Consider the following 18,340-nt stretch of genomic DNA (forward strand, 5'->3'; position numbering starts at 1 on the left):
GAAACCAGGTTTGCATATGCCATCCAATACATATAAGTCTTAGGAAGAAAAGCCAGACAATTTGGCAAAAGGAAAACTATCTTGGCTGGGATCAGTTCACACTCAGATAACACACTTTTGTCCAGAGTCTACTCTGAAACTTGAGAGTTAAGTAAGCTTTTCCCTCAAACAACTGGAGAAATGCCATATGCAAAGATGTGATACCTCTCTCAAGAGAGAAGTACTTCTCCTCACTCCCCCATGGAAAAAAATCTATTTTAAACCAAAACATTTGCTTTTATGGCATTATATAGGTTTATTTTTAAAAAACATAGCAATATTTACTATTCTCACAGAAATTAAATAATATAAATTATGAATTAGTATGTGTACACAATATCTTCTAGGATGATAAAATCAAATGACTCCTTGCTTGCAGAGCCCAGGTCTCAGTTTTATTCAACGGCGGGATTAAATTACATTCAGTAATAGAAACATTTATAAGATGCATATTATGTTTGTTTATTATGTATTTGGGGTTCAAAGGAAGGTCTTGAAGAGTTATTTCCACACCCATGTTCATAAAGTAGCATACTATTCACACTAGCCAAGTGATGGAAGTAACCTAAATGTGTCTGTTGGTGAATGAATAGATAAATAAAATGCAGTGGTATAAGCATACAATGAAATATTGTTCCTTAAAATTATTATTATTCCTTGAAAAGGAAGGACATCCTGCCACATGATACAACATGGATGAACCTTGACATTATGCTAAGTGAAATAGGATAGTCACAAAGACACATACTGCATGACTCCACATATATGAGGTATCTAAGGTAGTCAAATTCATAAAAACAGAGAGTAGACTGATAGTTACCAGAGGCTGGGGGAGAGGGAAATGGGGAGTTTCAGTTTTGCAAAATGAAAAAGTTCTGGAGATCTGTTGTACAACAATGTGAATATATTTAACACTACTGAACTGGACACTTAAAAATGGCTAAGATGGCAAATTTTATGTTTTATGTTTTATCATAATTAAACCTTTTTAAATTCTTAAAACTTCTTAACTTCAGCATGCACTAGAGGTGCCTATAAATCAGAGGCCAGCAAACTCTTTTCTGTAAAGGGGCAGAAAGTAAATATTTTGGCTTTGCAGACCACAGTCTCTGTTGTAACTACACAACTCCCCACAGTATCGTGGAAGCAGCCAGAGATAATACATAAGTGAATGTGCGTGGTCATGTTACAATAAAAACTTCACTTACTAAAACAGGTGGCTGGCCCGTGGGCCAGAGGTTTCTGACCCTTGCACAAGTATTATCTAAATAAAAGATAATTAGAATCATTTTGTACAAATTTCAGTCTCCTCTACCCAAGAATTATGAGTGAAATATTCTTCTTTTCCAGAGTCTGAGATTAGAGCAACAGGATCAAGCAGACTCAATAAGACCAGCACTTACCCTGTAGTAGGAGGAAAACACTACACTGACAAAGGACAGGTTAGCTCTGTACCCCCAGTATCTACATTTCTCTACAGATGAGCTTAATGATTCCAGAGCTTAACAATTTAAAGAATATTAAAGATGTTACAACTGGAAGAGAGCTTGGTGATCATCTAGTACCTCTTTCTCCTTTAGTGAATGGGAAAACTGCAATAGGCTCACTAGACCTCTCCAAGCTGTCACAGCTGGTGTAGGCAGGGCTGGGGACAGAGGGTAGGGCCATCCCAACCCTGAGGTCATGCTCCTTCCTCTCTATTTCCAATCAGGAGCATTAGCCAGCCGGCCGCCAGGTCTGCAAGTTATCTGTTTCATGCTGCAATTCCAAATGGTCTTGACTTAACCCTGACTCTAATTTTTGCCATTCACTGAGTTCAAGGGGGAAATCAATAGACACATAGACCCCCAAAGGCCTCATCTCATGAAATTCAAAAATGAAAGCAAGGGTATAATTATGTGTTCCCTTCCCACTTGTGCCGTATGGTAATGGCACGTTTTTCCTATGGCATTTAGGTAGGATAAAGAAACCACCACCCAGGGGTAGGGTTTAGCAACTTGATTTGATCTTCTTGGGGACCACAAAAAAATAGGCTCCCTAGTTAAACAGCCAAAACAAACAACAAGCACACACCAAAAACCAGCAAATGAACCTATGAAACAGACAGGTTCAAGAGTGCGTTAGCTTTACAAAAGGAACTTTCACCTCATCAAAGAACTCAAGCCAGTGCATAGGGTTTTAGCCCTAGAAGAGACAGAAAAGATAATGGGTCAAACATCCTCCCCTTTTATGTATGAATTAAAGCAGAGCCCTGGAGTCAAGGCACTGCTTAAGCAGGCTCATAGGGTTGGTCTATTGTGTTGACCCAAACCTGAAATTCTCCACGCTCACTCAACACAACTCACTGGGGGGGGGGGGGGGGGGGGGTGTCTCAGCCCTGCCCTTGGCACTGAACTGAAGCAGAACACCAGTGCAAGCCAGAGAGCTGGATGGCCTGGGCAAAAAGGAAAGGCTTTTAACACAGAATGAGGAGATGGCTGAGCGGTGATATTCCTGCATTACTTGGCGTCTCCAGCTCCCGTGGGACCTGCCCTCAATTGCTAAAAGAGCCTGACCTCTGACAAAGACCAATGATTTCAGCAGTAATTAATGATACTGTCAAATTAATTAACCCAAGTCTTTGTCCACAGGAAAAAAAGGAGCCTCTAACGTCAATACTGCTGTTTACTAGTCCTTGACCAAGCTCTATAAACCCAAACCTTCAGTCGAACACAGGAACACCACTGGCTGATGACCCCAATAAGGTCCCACATATTAAGCCACTGTTATTTATTAACAAACCTCTCACAGTAACATATCCTTTGATAACAGGACTTTTAGTGAGTTGACAACTCTCCAAAATCTAACACTATTTTAAATAGACACAAGCCCAAGAATACCAGTGTGTATCATTCACATTTCCTACAATACCCTTTTAGATACCCTTTTGAATTATGGTGATGAAACCCTAGACAAATGCTGTAGGATTTGATTAAGCCATTTAATAAATGGCCCTCATTAAAATGCTGGTTCCCTTGTCCTTGTCTATAAGGACTCCGACTCCTAACAAATGCCCGCATATACATTTCCATATTATCTCTTTAGAGGATTTAGAACTATTTTCTTACACCTAACGCAGCTTTTATTCCATTTAGAATAATTACCCTCCATCCCATTTCTGACTTTCAAGAAAAACAAGACAGTTAATTGACCACAGGAGGACTCTCTCAAGGGCATCAGGCTGCAAAAGCTCTTCTGTGAGCTCACAGCTTAAGCTGATGTAATCTGCTACAAGAAGCTGACTTCTATTTTTAAATCATACCCTTTTACTCTGCCTTCAAAGGGCACATATATCACATATTGCAACGGCTCATAAAATACTTCATGGCGTAGTCTCCCATCCATTTCCCTCCTGGGTTGAATCACACTGTCAGGAGGGGGCTTCCAACTGCTCCTACGTCACCCAGTTCTGAGCACTGAAATTCATCCACCATTTCCTATTTCTGGTCTTTAGGAGAAGAGCTACATATGGCCACACTCTCCAGGTGTCTTGTTTATCATGGTAATTTTGACAAGGAACAGATGACTAGCAGGGTCCTTCTTGAGGGCTGGGAGCAAGCTTTTTCACCTCTTTGTACGTCCATCCCCAAATGTCGGCACTTAATCCATGCTTATTGGGGTTGCTGCTGAGAGGTGTCATCAGGCCCATGTGCTCCAAACGGTGTCAGAAAGAAAACAGATTATTTGCTTTGTTTAAGTTTTTCACTCATCATTTTGGTCATGCTCACTGTGTATTATTTAAAAAGTTTTCAGCACCTTGAAAACATGATGAGAAAAGCAATGGCTGGAAGAGAAAGTACACTTGATCTTGCTATTTATACTTACTCTGCTCATTTCTAAGAAGAGTGACGAGCTCCGTAATTAAAGTGGTGCAATTACAGAGTGTGGGAGAGGGCAGAACACACACGTCCCCGGGTCCGCGTGCAGCATCATTCTCGGGCACCCAGGTCTCCCCACGTCCTCCCAGCAGCTTGGGTCCTCCCAATCCCTTCTCTACCTTGCATTCTGGGTGAGCTGGTGAGCACACAAAGACGATCATGCTCCTCCCCACCTCGACACCCTCCCACTCCCCCGGCCTTCCGGAGATGTCCTTTCTAGCCTGGCCCTGCTTACCTTGCCAGCTACCACAGTATGGTCACCCCCATTCCCACACCTGCTCTGCCTCTGTGCTCTGGTTGTAAAAACCTTCCAGGTCCTTCCAGGTGCCCTGTTTGCTTTCATCTAAAGGCCACTGTCTAAGTTTCTCCCTCAGCCTGGAACTCTGCTCAGCAGTCCCTACTCCCTCCACCCAGCTCCTTCCCACTCATCCTTTCCTGTCTCGTTCAGATGTGACTTCCTGTGGAAGCCCCTCCTAGCGACCCTGCAGCACCATGGGTCACCTCAGACAACAACACCTCATCCTATTACATCACGTTTACTTGCTCCATCCCCACGTGACTACATGTGACAGGAAGGAGGGATCCTGTCTGCTTATCTGCTACTATATCCTTGTGCGTGTGGCCCACCACGCAGTGGGGCTTCCGTATCATTTGTTGGGAGGATGAATAAATGAATGAATGCATGCTTAAGACTGCAACCAGGGGGATCTCATCTATGAGGATGAATTAGAATTCTGTCTCCTCGGAAAGTGTAAACTCCAAAGAACTGAATTTATAGCAAAATGCTACTTTAGTTCTGGATTCATCAGTTGAAACGTGAAGGTGGCAGCTGGCTCTGCCGAGGCTGAGACTCTCCCTCCCACAGTGACTCCTAAGGAGCCACCCACAGCCAGAGCCCTCTCCCAGAGGTCACAGAAATGCGTTTTGGTAACTTGTTAATGAGAGATAAATGGAGACTCTGTTTAAAATGGAATCCTGCTGGGACAAAACGCTAAAGCTTGCTCACAGTTAAACTTCATGTTATCAACTCCAAGCAAACAGCAAACTCCACAATTTAAATTCATTCCAAAGAAAGCAGCAAGCCACAAATTAATAATACTACTTCTTAACTGCAAAACCCTATGTCAATTCCAACACATCACAAGGTGAGTTGCGTGGGATCAGAATGCCCTATTGATTTGAGAAACAATGGGTCTGGAACTTGAAACTCAATGACTGGAATCTGACCATGCTCTATGAATGCTAGTCTGGCCCTGGGGTATGATAGTGAAGAGACGAATATGGTCCCTGTCCTCATGGACAGTCCTGCCTAATATAGAGGAGGATGGAGTCCTGAATATTGACTTCTTAAAAAAAAGAAGTCTTTCCCTAAATTCAAAGTACACCATGTTCAGCTATTAAATTAAATCCAGCACACATGGGATTGTAGAGTAAGGCATCTCTTCAGCTACTTCTGCATGGAAAAGGATTCTTTTAAACCATATTTTCCAAAATCAACAGATTGATGACACTAAAGAGTGGGTAATGTTTCAACATTCAAACCAAATGATGAAGGGCTTGCTTTTTATTTCATTGTTACACAGCTAGTAACCACCCTCCAAAATAAAACCAAATAAACACAGGTCTATGTGAAATTCTCCTGCCTCCCAGAATAATTTTATTTTTAAATTTTTTAAAAAGATTTATTTACTTGAGAGAGAATGCAAGCATAAGTTGGGGGAAGGGGCAGAGGGAGAGAATCTTCAAGCAGACTCCCCGCTGAGTGCAGAGCCCAAGGACAATTTGGGGCGCCATCTCATGACCCATGATATCATGACCTGAGCCGAAACCAAGAGCTAGACGCTTAACCGACTGTGCCACCCAGGTGCCCCATATTTTAATTTTTATTACATGGTACATAAAAGGTGCTCAATAAATATTTTTTGAATGAATAAATCACAGGACAGGTATTACTAGGAAAATGTCAATTTTAGGTCAATTTCTTTTTTTTTCTCTTAAGGAAAAAATCATTCATATTTTCTAGGATTCTTTCATTTCTTTGTCTGACCTTGGGCTAGTTACTTAACATAGGTATCATTTTCTTCATCTGTAAAATTAAATCTGTGCCTTGATTATTGTGAGGCTTAAAGGAGGTAGTAGATATAAAATGATTAGCACTATTCTCTGCAGATAAGGTTTTTTTTTTGTTTTAACTTCTCTACTCCATCCTCCTCTAACCCGCAAAAAAAGTGTCAAAGACAAACCAAATTACTGGCCTGATTAGAAAGTCAGGAAATTTCTAATGTGGCCTGGGCCTTGATTTTCTCTTTTATAGAATGAATGAGCTTTACTTTTCAGTTCAGATTTTCCATGAATTCAGAAATCTGCCTTGCTAAAAACTTAGATACTGCTACCACATTAAGGTTATCTACAATCAGAAATAAAATAAATTCTGATTTCCTTCACAGAGAGGGACTCCAAATTACAAATGAAAATAAGATTTGGCTTTTAAAAGAATTTGCATCAATCTAATAGTAGGTCAAGAATCGGTGACCCTATTCTTAAGCAACAGAAGGTCCCCTCTTTCCCCCATCCCACACGCTTCACCTCCTATGTACTAGCAGGGTTTCCCATTCACAACTCCACATGATGTACCTAAAAAGAAATCTAGGGATTTTAAGCAACATCACTAATTACAAATGGATCATTTGAAATGAGTAAGATAATTGACACAATATTATGTCAAACCTGACATTTGCTTGATTTTTTTTTTCCTTCACACCCTGAAATACAGCCAGATCAACCAAACAAAGAACTACCAAGATTGTACACAAGTCGCTGCATTTTCATAAATACTCAGTGTATGACTGCCACCTAGTGGTGGGATATATCCTTGTATGGCCAAATATCCAAACAGCTAAATGGACACAAGATAATTAAAAAACCAAGGGAACATTGTTCCTCTGCTGCTCACCAGTTATTTCAGGGAAATTTAAGAGCATACCCATCTTCTCAGCTAACTATTCAAATTTCTGAAGAGGTCTACTGCAGATGGAACATTAGTTAATCCCACAACCAAACCCCACCACTTCTCAACCACTTCACAAAACAAAGGAGTATTATTCTATTAATTTTAAAATTCATTAGCAATTAAAAAAGATTCTCCAATAGCCTGTCCTCACTTTCCAGTTTCATTTGATCTAATCTTGATCTTTAGTTATGCATGAAAAAGCATTTTAAAGTGACAACCTTACAAAAAGTGTACATTATATGAAAATCCGACTTCAATTAGAACCAGTTACTAAATCCCAGCAATTTCCAGCTGTCTCTTCTATCTTACCCTTAGAGAATTATATATCACATTAATTGGTATTCTGTCACATAAAAAGACACTGGCAATGATTAATTGCATCCTTGGTGCTTTTGAGTTATGTCTTCTTCACTAGAGTGATTCAAATCACACCTCATTACCTTCCAGCAGGTACCCCTCTTGGTAACCTTCATAAAATCTCCTACCTTCCTGAACTTCTCCATTTGCTTGTAGAGGTCTGGATCAAGCTCCTGTGACACATCCTTCATCCATAATAATGCCCCTCTGTATTCAGTCCGGCACTGCTCCATGCGATTCACCGTCAGCCAAGTGTCTGAGATGGCCCGGTGCCGAAAAGTCTCCACTTCTTGGTGAAATCGACACAAAGGATTTCTCAAGGCCAACCTAGACAAGAGGATAAAGCCATAATCTTGAAACCAAGCAGGCCAGCAGTTTGCATCCTTGACAGTTTACCAATCTTAAATTCCTGAGCCTAGAAGAGTGCCCGGAATATAGACAATGCTGCAGAAATATTTGATTGAAATGGATGAACTGATGAGTCAACCAGATTACCCATGTACTGATCCCTTAGATTACTGTTATTTAACTGGACCACTGGGAAGTATTTCCAACAGTATTGTTGGGGATAGTCCCATGCCTGAGCAAAGAGTATCTGTCTGGAGCTGGAACCAATCCTGTGTTAGTGGAGAAAGGTCAATGCACAATCATTTCCCATTTCTATTCTTGGCATCCCTGTCTCTGCTCCTCTGAAGCCTGGCCCTTTGAGGAGGGATGGACTTGTGCATGATTAGGGTCTCCCCTGCTAGGTCATTTTGGATTACTCTCCAAATGCCAGGGCAATCTGCTGCGTGCTCCAACAGTCACAGAGAATGGAGCATGAATAGAAGCATTTTTTAAAAAAGATTTTATCTATCTATTTTAGAGACAGGGGAGAGAGAGTACACGAGCCGGGGGGGGGGGGGGGCGGGAGGGATAGCAAGAATCTCAAGCAGACTCTGTGCTGAGTGTGGGGCCTGACATGGGGCTCAATCTCATGACCATGAGACCATGACCTGAGCCAAAATCAAGAGTCGGACACTTAACTGACTGAGCCACCCAGGTGGCCCAAACAGAAGCATTTTTTTTTTTTAAGATTTTATTTATTTATTTGACAGAGACAGAGATAGCGAGAGCAGGAACACAAACAGCGGGAGTGGGAGAGGGAGAGCAGGCTTCCCGCCGAGGAGGGAACCCGACATGGGACTCGATCCCAGGACCCTGGGATCGTGACCTGAGCCGAAGGCAGACGCTTAACGACTGAGCCACCCAGGCGTCCCAGAAGCATTTTTAAATGGTCTAGGAAGGGAGTGAAGCACTGTGGATCTACATGTTAGGCACAGATACGGTATATGATAGATCCTTATAGAGAAACAAAACTTGAGGATCCTATACCATAAGTGAATGTATATTATACAAGGTGGATATAAAATAATTATAATGTTAGCTTTAACATACATTATTTAGCAAGAAAAAAATGTTTGAGGCTTATCAAACTTTGGATGAAATATTTATTTTGCAGGGAAGGGCAATACTGCTTCTTCCCTACCCAAAATGAATAATGTCACATGACCTACACTCTTAAAATACAGTTGTCTCCATGAGGTTGCAGCACATAGGTTCAAAACATGAAAATGAGTAATTACATTTCAATTTAAAGGCAAACTTATGAAGCTGAAGAGAACAGTAATGTTAGTGAGCTGAAGTCAGTGCTTGGCAGTTCCAACAGTACTATCAGATTATAGATGCGGGCAATAAACTGTTTAAGGAAAAAAACCCTTTTACTGTTTTCTCCTGTTTTCCTCTTTTCTGTAAAACACTGCTTATTTTAAATAGTCAGCATTTCTCTAAAAAGTTTGCTCACATCATCCTACGTAAGCGTTGCGGGTGGTTTTCAGACATATTATGGTGCCATAAAGTAAGCTTGTGCTTTATCGCCATTGGATTAAATTTAATACTCACCTTTCATCAAATTGAATGCACAGTTGTAGCAATGACTATCAAATAAGTCAGTAAAACAAATTCTGCTGTGAAGGTTTTTAAACTGGGGACTTCTACTTAAAGAGAGAAACAGCCCTCAGCTGTCCCCCTAAGGATCCTGTTCATTTCTGGACTCCTCTTTCTTTTCCCTTGGATCTTACCAATCTCCCTAAACTGGCTGAAAAAGTATCTTGTGAATAAAATATTCTCGATTTCTTTGACTGTTGTAAAGTTAGAAAGAAACCTCTGAAGAGGTAATGACATGATGACAGATGTTAAGATCTTGAAGAAAAGAAAAAAGCATATAAAATCACCTCATTTTTTTCTGTAACTTGCTTCATATAAGATTAGAAAGGTGAAAACCTGTTTCCTGGTGGTACCAGGGACTGCGTCTAGACCAAGGAAAAATGCAATAACCAGAAATATCAAGCTTCAGTGGAAGACTGCTGCACATTTTCATGGATGAAGATCTACACAAAGGGAAAGATTAATAAAGTATCTACAGGTCTACTCCAAAGACATTTATCCTTTAGTAGGAAAATGTGGAAGCGACCTAAGTAATAGACAGAAGGGCTCAGGTTAAATGCATCGTGGCATGCCCTGGAATACTATGGTATAGATGTTTTTAAAAATGTATACATAGAAGCAAAATGTGTTATGGTTATTTGATCAAAAAATCAATTTGCTAAATGATCAGTAAGCACTACTATACAAAAACTGTATGGCATGATGCTGTTTATATTAAAAACATATTCTGGCATATCCCAAATTACATCCATTCAAGATCTGAAAATTTAACTTCGTGAGAGTTTTAGGTCATCCCGTACTATCTTTATGTTAGGAGGACTGGTTGGGATGTCATGTGCTTGGTCAGCAGCTGAGTGGTATGAAACCAGAGCCATCTTGCAGCAGGTCACCTTCCAAATTTTAAAGTTGTCCAAGCTGCATTAAATTATGGATATAGTGCACTTTGCTAGTTTATAGTGATGCTTTGAAGTATCATTTGCATTGTTTTTGTCGATTTCTGTTTTTGCTTATAACCAAAGGTTAGGTTATATAAACTCAAGGTACCCTATGTGTGCTCTGGGAGATAATTTGGTACCCAACTCTGAAAGGGTGTAGTTAGAGAGTCATATTATAAAATAATTACGGGATCAGTAATGGTAACTCTTGTAGTGATTGTTTTCAGGGATTTGGCTTTGTTTCCCATAAACGGATGTAAGTTTTGGCATACTGGTAGGTATAAGAATTTTCCCCACTGAAATTAGTGATAATTATATGTTTAACATATGAGAATTTACTCTTTGAAAGACTGAGAACCAATTATCTTGGTGAGGGTGGGGTAAGTACATATGCATAGAAAATATCCATCAAGGGGTTAAAAGTGGGTCATCTCTATTAGTAAAATTTTAATTGCTTTTTAATTTTCTTTTGATTTGTCTGCATTTTAATTTTCTCTGAAACAATGCGTATTTTTTACAAGGAAAAACGATTAGATTAAAAGGTACAATTTTTTTTTTTTTAAAGATTGTATTTCCCTATTTGACCAAGACACACCGAGAGAGGGAACACAAGCGGGAGGAGTGGGAGAGGGAGAAGCAGGCTTCCCACGGAGCAGGGAGCCCAGTGCAGGGCTGGATCCTAGGACCCTGGGATCATGACCTGAGTTGAAGGCAGATGCCTAATGACTGAGCCACCCAGGAACCCCTAAAAGGTACAATTAAAAATCATAAGCAACACTTTTCCTGGGAAATGGATACAGAACTATTGGAAATGGTATTGTTCAACTGTGAAAGTTGGCACTGTCCACAAAGTTGGGGTCCAAATGTTATTAGGCAGAACCAACACACCCAGGAGTGGGACCCTGGGAAACTGACACAGTTGGTCTCTTTCTGCTACTCCAGCTTTCTCAGGATTTCATAGGAACACCTGTGTAACAGGCTGATGTCTGCTCTTGGTCCACAGGGAAGGAAGGAAGGAGAAATTAGGAGAAGAAAATGTTGAACAATTTAAGTGAAATTTTTGTAGCCTGAACATTTTTGGAAACTACCTACAACGCCTTATTTAGGTATAATCTTGCCTAATATTAGTGAGTGACATTTTTGGGCTAGTTTGTTATTGAGGTGGGGAGGAGTAGAGAAGGAGTGTTACTTTTCTCAGGCACAAAATGCAACTATGTGCAGGGGCTCTTGCTTATTCTACACCAACCATAAAAATGAGTCATGAGAGTGTTAAAAAAAAATGTCACTCATCTGCCACAATTTCCTCTCTACCAGAGCTTCTCAAACTTTTAAATGTTCATCAAAATCAACCAGGGATCTCATTAAGATGCAGATTTGGATTCAGCAGTTGTGGGATGGGGCCTAGATTCTGCATTTCTAAAAGGCTTCTAGGGGATGCTGCTGATGTTGCTGGTCCAGGGTCTGAGCAGAATAGTTAAGGGCATCGTGAACACCACCTCTCCAAAGTTAATTGGCCCACAGAGAGCAGAGAAGGAACCCTTCCACCTGGTCTCATTAGGCTACTGCTTTAATCAGTTGCTGGTAGGGGACCAGACTGAATGCTATTAGCAATGCTAAAGGTCAAACATAAGCCTAGGCAGCACTCACAGTGATTGGTACATAACATGCTGCCTATAGACCAGGAGAAATATGGAATAAAAAAAAACAAACTTAACAATTACTGGGAGGAAAATAAATCATACATGTTATCTTAATCAGAGAGTTAAGAACAGACTAATAACTGAGAACAGAGTAGCTCCTCAGTCTCAGGCAAGAGCCTCTAGAGAACAACAGGAAAGTCCCCTCCATGGCTGGGTGGATCCCAGATTCTTTGCCGACCCCCCAAATGGAGCCCCAGTGAAGGCCACACACCTTTGCTGGGAAGAAAAGCAGAGAGCCTTTCCTGTTGCTTGCATCATCTTTCCTGCTCTGGTTTTATCTTGGAAGCCTTGGGATCGGAGAAATTTTCCCAGTTCGTTTTCTTCTTGAGACAAGACTGATGAAGAAAAGACCAAAAGGAGCCATGAACAATAAGCATTTTTATTACAGAGCGGAGAGAGACACCACACGGTCCTCGCTCTTTTAGAGGGAAAGACGGGATGAAATTAAATCCACGTGGCAAGCTACAAGGTAAGCTGCCCCCCTCCCACCATTTAACTTTCATGCTGTCCCTCCATTTACAAAAGGAAAGATCAAATTCACTTGAGTACATCTGTCAGTGTGTTTGGTGCCCTGTAATCAGAACCAGAAAATGACCTCTGCACTGAAAAGCGAGCCGATAATGTGCTGTTTCAAGCTGAAATAAAAAAGTTGGGTTTGTCGATTATGACTGTGGGAATCTTTTGTGGCTGCCTGTAATACAGAGCCGGTTTCCTCTGCTTATTCTCTCTCGCTGACTTTTTGATCTCTGCTTTCTGAGTTACATTCTACTTGATAATAAAGCAATTCCAATACCTTATTCATGATGTGGGTTTTTGGTTTGAAGTGGGAGTAGGGATTGAGGGTGGGGGGTAATCAGCTTAATGTCTTCATGGGTTTATTTTTTAGGTAGGCATCACATCCAGCATGGAGCCCAACGTGGGGCTTGAACTCATGACCCTGAGATCAAGACCTGAGCTGAGATCAAGAGTTGGAAGCTTAAGTGACTGAGCCTCCCAGGTACCCTATGCCTTCATGGGTTTTTTAAATGCAGAGCTGGGGGCGGTGGCTCAGTCCGTTAAGCGTCTGCCTTCAGCTCAGGTCATGATCTCAGGTCCTGGGATCAAGCCCCATGTTGGGGTCCCTACTCAGCGGGAAGCCTGCTTCTCCCTCTCCCACTCCCCCTGCTTGTGTTCTCTCTCTCGCTGTCTGTCAAATAAATAAATTTTCAAAAAAATTAAAAAAAAAAATGCAGAGCTGGAACCGTGAATTGGTCATGCCTAAACTTGGCTTTATTTCTAAAGACAACCTGAGATGGCCCTGTTGGTGAGCTAGTGACTGGTACATGCTTTCTGCAGATTCATTTGGCAGTAAACATGAAATGTTACAGAATTCTATGTATCTTTTAACAGTGCACTTCCACTGTTAGGAGTACATTCCAAGGAATTAGTGAAATGGGCACAAAGCTGCATATGGAAAGATAATCATAGCATCAGTATTTTTAATAGCAAAACACTCTCTTTCTCTACACTGGGGCTGATTTATAAAACTGTGTGTCTTCAAACAATGGAACAGTGGGCTCTTACACAGCCACTGGTCCCCAATCCACATTTACCAACAGCTGAGCAAAGAGTGACACTGAGTTTCCTAAATGTTTTCTTTTCTAAATACAGCATTTCTATGGACTTACTCTGAACACTATTCTTATTTCACATTTCTGTATTTATGCATTTACACATCATGTGTCTCTAAAAATGCTTTTTAAATGCTACTAGGATTCTTGTCCCTTTTCATAAACAATCCACAATTCCTTCAGAATGCATCCCATTCCTGACATAACCTCTCCAATGAGAGCATAAGCCAGGAACCACAAATCCAAAGGTGGAGGTTATACTTGCTACTGCTTCCTTATTAATTTGTGACTGTAGCTCACACTAAACATTGCAGAGGATGAATCTTTTGGGATCCATTCTTCCTGAGAAATAAATGACTACTCTCCTTTCTCTCTGTCCCTCAAGAATCAAGTTCACTACTCAAAGCTCAAAGGCTGTGAATTAGTTGACCCCCATTTCTCTGGATAGCAGCGCCCTCTCGGCATCTGATATTAGGGTGTTCATGGTTAGGTATGTGTCTGTCTATCCCACGAGACTCTAACTTTCTCAGGACAGGGACCTCATCCAACTCTGGATTCCCCAAGCTGGGCATTCAGGGCACTGTTAAGTGCTTGTAAAATTAAATTAACTATAATTTTTGCCTCATTATCCTCATCCTCCTATTTTCCCCCACCACCTCCTATCCCACTTTATTTCATTTTAAATGCTTATTTGATATTTATGCCATGATTCTATGTAGATTTAAAAAAAACATAATTATAAGTTTTGTTGTTTTTAATACCTTCTGTAACTTCTTTCTACTTACTGATATAGGACTCACTCAATTCCACAATGAATATGTCCCTATGGAGAGCAATTTCACATTTTTGTTCATAATAGCATGAGACTCCTGTCACCTTTTTTACCTTGAAGTCTCAAGTCACATACAAATGAACATATTTAGCTTAAGGCTACGAAGAAACCAATTCATTGTACCTAAATGATTATATAGTTGGTGAAATGTACTCTTTCCTAAATAAGCCCAAGTAAGTTGAAGCATTTGAAAAATTATTTTTGTTATTTTATGCACCTGAGTATTAAACTTGGGGTGGGAAACAGGTTTCCTTTTAAGAGCTGGACTCTAATTAATTGGCAGTGTTACTCAGAGAGAGGTGGAAAACATCTCAGCCTCATCAGACTCCAGCTTGGGTTACTAAGTGATGACTGTCATTTTCCGAGAAGGGATGTTCATTCCTTAATTTTAACTTTAAAATTCAAATACTGAAATTAATTTATAGAAGTTTAAAATTCAGGTGCAACACAGGTATCAGATGACTTGCCAGTTTCCACTTAAAAGGTCTAACTTAACTGGGACTTAAGAATTCAGACACACCAAAAAAAAAAACCCTATTCATTTTTAATTGCTGATTAGATTTTCAGATGTATCCTAAAAAGGGAACTAAAGAACTATAAAACCAATTAGCTTGGCAGCATTAATTCACTCAGCACAGATTTATGGATGATCTAATATGTACTAGGCACTGTTCTTACCACTGGAAATATAAAGATGGACAAGACACACAAGGTCCCTGTTTTTATGGAGCTTTTGTTTCTGTAACAGAAGACAGAAAATAAAAAATCTGTCATCACAAACACAAAACACAAAAAGAAAAATACCAGATAGAGCAATAAAAGAAGGGGAGTGAGAGAAGACCTGCTCAGAGAGAAAAGCCTCTCTGAGCAGGTGACCATTAAGCTGGGCTCTAAATGTCAAGAAGGGGTCACTCTTGAGATGATTAGGCCAGTGACATTCCAGACAGAAGAAACAGCGCAAAAGGCCTCAGGTGACATGGTGGGTAAGGGCAAAAGTGGCTGGAGATGCAAGCTGGGCCAGATCATGTAGGAATTTATAGACTATGGTATGGAAGTCTGGATCTCACCTTAGGTTCTATTTGAAACTTTACAGCAGAGAAGCAACATGATCCGATGTACTTTTTTAAACCTTTTTATTTTGCAATAATTTTAAGCTTATAGAAAAACTGTAAATAGAATACAGTTCTGTATACCCTTCTTCAGCTTCCCCTAACATTAGCATCTTACATAACCATGGTACAGTTATCAAAACTAGGAAATTAACATTGGTATAGTACACTTAACTAAACCATAACCTTATTTGATTTTTATCAGTTTTCTCATTAATGTCCCTTTTCTTCTAAGATCGAATGCAGGATCCGACGTTAAGTTGTCAGGATTCCTTAGTCTCCTTCGATCTGTGACAGTTTCTCAGCCTGTCCTGTCTTTCATGACCTTTGTGCCCTTTAAGAGTACTGGTTAGGTATTGTGCAGAATGTCCCTCAATCTGGGTTTGTCTTATTTCTCACAATTAGACTGGGGTGACAGATTTTGGGGAGGGAAACCACAGAGGTGAAGTGGCCTTCTTAAGTGATGATATCAGGACCACATGATACCAACACACATTATCACTAGTGATGTCAATCTCGATCACTTAATTCAGGTGGTGTCTACTGAGTTACTCCACGGTAAAATTATGATTTCCTCCTTTCGTAATTATTTAAAATCTTGGAGGGAAATACATGATGCTATGCAAATGCCCAGTTTCTCCTCAAACTTCCGTTCACTGATTGTGCCATCTTCCAGTGAACCTTGCCTGCTACAATTCTTACTGTGGTATTTGCCTAATGGAGATTTTATGGTTTCCTCATTCTTTCTATATTTATTAACCAGTTACTTTATAAGAAAGAGTTTCTTCTTCCCTGTTTGTCTACTTCCACACTGACTTAATGGATATTTACTTTACTTCATGGGTTATAATCCAATACTATTGTTATTTATTTTGTTTTTCAAATTGTCCTAGCTTATCACTGGGAGCTCTTTGTGGTGTAGACAGTGGGCTGGGGGTGGGAGGGCAGGGTGCAGGGAGATCATTCAGGAAGCTGATATAGCAAATCAAGTAAGAGAGTGATGGTAGTGGCATGAACTAAAGTAGTGACAGTAGAAAGGGAGAGAGGAAGACTCTGAAACCTGTTCAGGAGACAAAACGGACTACCATTTAAGACTAACTAGATGTGGGACAGAGAAATGGTGGGGGTATGTGTCATGTGTCTTGATTTCCTCAGAACTCAAGACTATGGAGTTATAGCCCTGGAGAAGTCTTATCTCAAACACTTAGTAAACAGTAACATAGAAAATTTATGAAATTCTGCCTTTAAGTCCTAGCACTTTGTACTTCCCCACAATAGTCTTAACAAAGACTAATGAAGGAAAATTACAAATTGTTACTTTGTGATTATTGGAAAGAGATGTAGCAGCAGTCAGAAACAAAAAAATTTCCTATATTCCTGCTCAGAAGTACAGAAATTATACTATTAAATCACCTACAAAAGGAAATTTTAAAACATACTAACACACAACTTGATATTTAGCATTTTAGAGATAACTGTTGGTAATAACTTTTAGGCAGAATCTTGTTCCCCAATAACCCAATATCCAACTTAAAAAATGCTCATGAAGAAGTGCTGTCAACAAAATACAGTTAATAAATTACCTGTTTGTGCTTTCTCTCTCCATTTTAAGAGGAACAAAACTGGATATGAGAGCCAAGGCAATCAAATAAAAACAACCCAAAATTTTAGAAAACCCACACATAAAACTGAGAAAACTTTTTTATAATTAGGAAAATAAATGGCCTGTACTTACCCACAGGAGGCCCAATATAAAGTTCTTTTTACAGTTACTTGCATTGAATGATAAACAACCTATGTAAAGGACTTCTGATAAAATTATTAGAGACCCCCCTCCCCACCAATTAAATAGCAAAGACAGGGGCGCCTGGGTGGCTCAGTCATTAAGCGTCTGCCTTCAGCTCAGGTCATGATCCCAGGGTCCTGGGATTGAGCCCCCCATCAGACTCCCTGCTCAGTGGGAAGCCTGCTTCTCCCCTTCCCACTTCCCCTGCTTGTGTTCCCTCTCTCTGTCAAATAAATAAATAAAATCTTTAAAAAAGAGAGAGCAAAGACAGATACTCCTAAATAGTAATTTCCTTGTCTTACTTTCTAAACATATGAAATGATATATTAAAGCAAAATATCCTATTTCTTACTGTTTATCTGATCAATATTCATACTTAGGGCATACTTACAACATATTCTCTTTTGATAGAGTACGATTGCTTTAGACAAGTCCAAACAGGTTCTCTGAATTGAATGAAACAGCTATAATAAAAATACAAACAAAATGCTAAATTATAACAGATTTGAAATAAAAAATTATTATCAGAACATAACCACAGTGTTTTATTTGCCCACTAACAACAAGATCACAAGCCTAAGTATGCTTGGTGTTATGTGGTGTTCAGTGCAGGAACTGTGACCAAAGTCTTTAAGTATGCTCCTATTTATCTATATTTATTGGAATTCATCATTTCTGTGATCTAAATTAAGATGTGCAGAACACTGATTTCCTCCAGATTATTGAAATAAGAACTGAAAAACAGAAATCCTAAATGAAGGGCCCAATTAGAAGATTTGGTAAACCAGAGACCCAATATTCATTCATAATTTATTTCTTTTACCATTTGCTGTCTTTTTTTTAAATGTAAGATCCCTCAATTAAGAATCATATTTAAAACACGACATTCGCTTATTTTGTGATTGTAATCCATTTTATGGCATGCTTAAACAATTCTATAAAGAGCAAACAAAAATCAATCATTTGAATGTTCCATTTAGAAGACATCTGGTAAAATGGAGTTTAGCTAGCAGCCCTTATCACTCCTTATTTTCCCATTGATTTCATAAGATATACAGA

General features: G+C 39.8%; 1 protein-coding gene across 8 annotated transcripts in view; it reads right to left on the bottom strand.

Annotated features, from left to right (window-relative positions):
• The window catches only part of ICA1 (islet cell autoantigen 1), a 155,892-nt gene that overhangs the window by 111,988 nt on the left and 25,564 nt on the right, over nt 1-18,340 (bottom strand). For 7 of the 8 annotated variants that reach the window (XM_035020622.1, XM_035020627.1, XM_035020623.1 and 4 more), the window contains 3 exons: nt 17,673-17,745; nt 12,156-12,279; nt 7,452-7,650 (listed from right to left, as the gene is read on the bottom strand). In XM_035020622.1, coding sequence (XP_034876513.1) covers nt 7,452-7,650; nt 12,156-12,279; nt 17,673-17,745 — 396 coding nt within the window. Of the gene's footprint in view, nt 1-6,716; nt 7,651-12,155; nt 12,280-17,672; nt 17,746-18,340 lie in introns of those variants that run through there. The other variant, XM_035020629.1, reaches the window with a different exon arrangement.

Source organism: Mirounga leonina, unplaced genomic scaffold (genome assembly GCF_011800145.1).
Source record: "Mirounga leonina isolate KUSES-001 unplaced genomic scaffold, KU_Mleo_1.0 Mir_174, whole genome shotgun sequence".
Lineage (NCBI taxonomy): Eukaryota > Metazoa > Chordata > Mammalia > Carnivora > Phocidae > Mirounga > Mirounga leonina.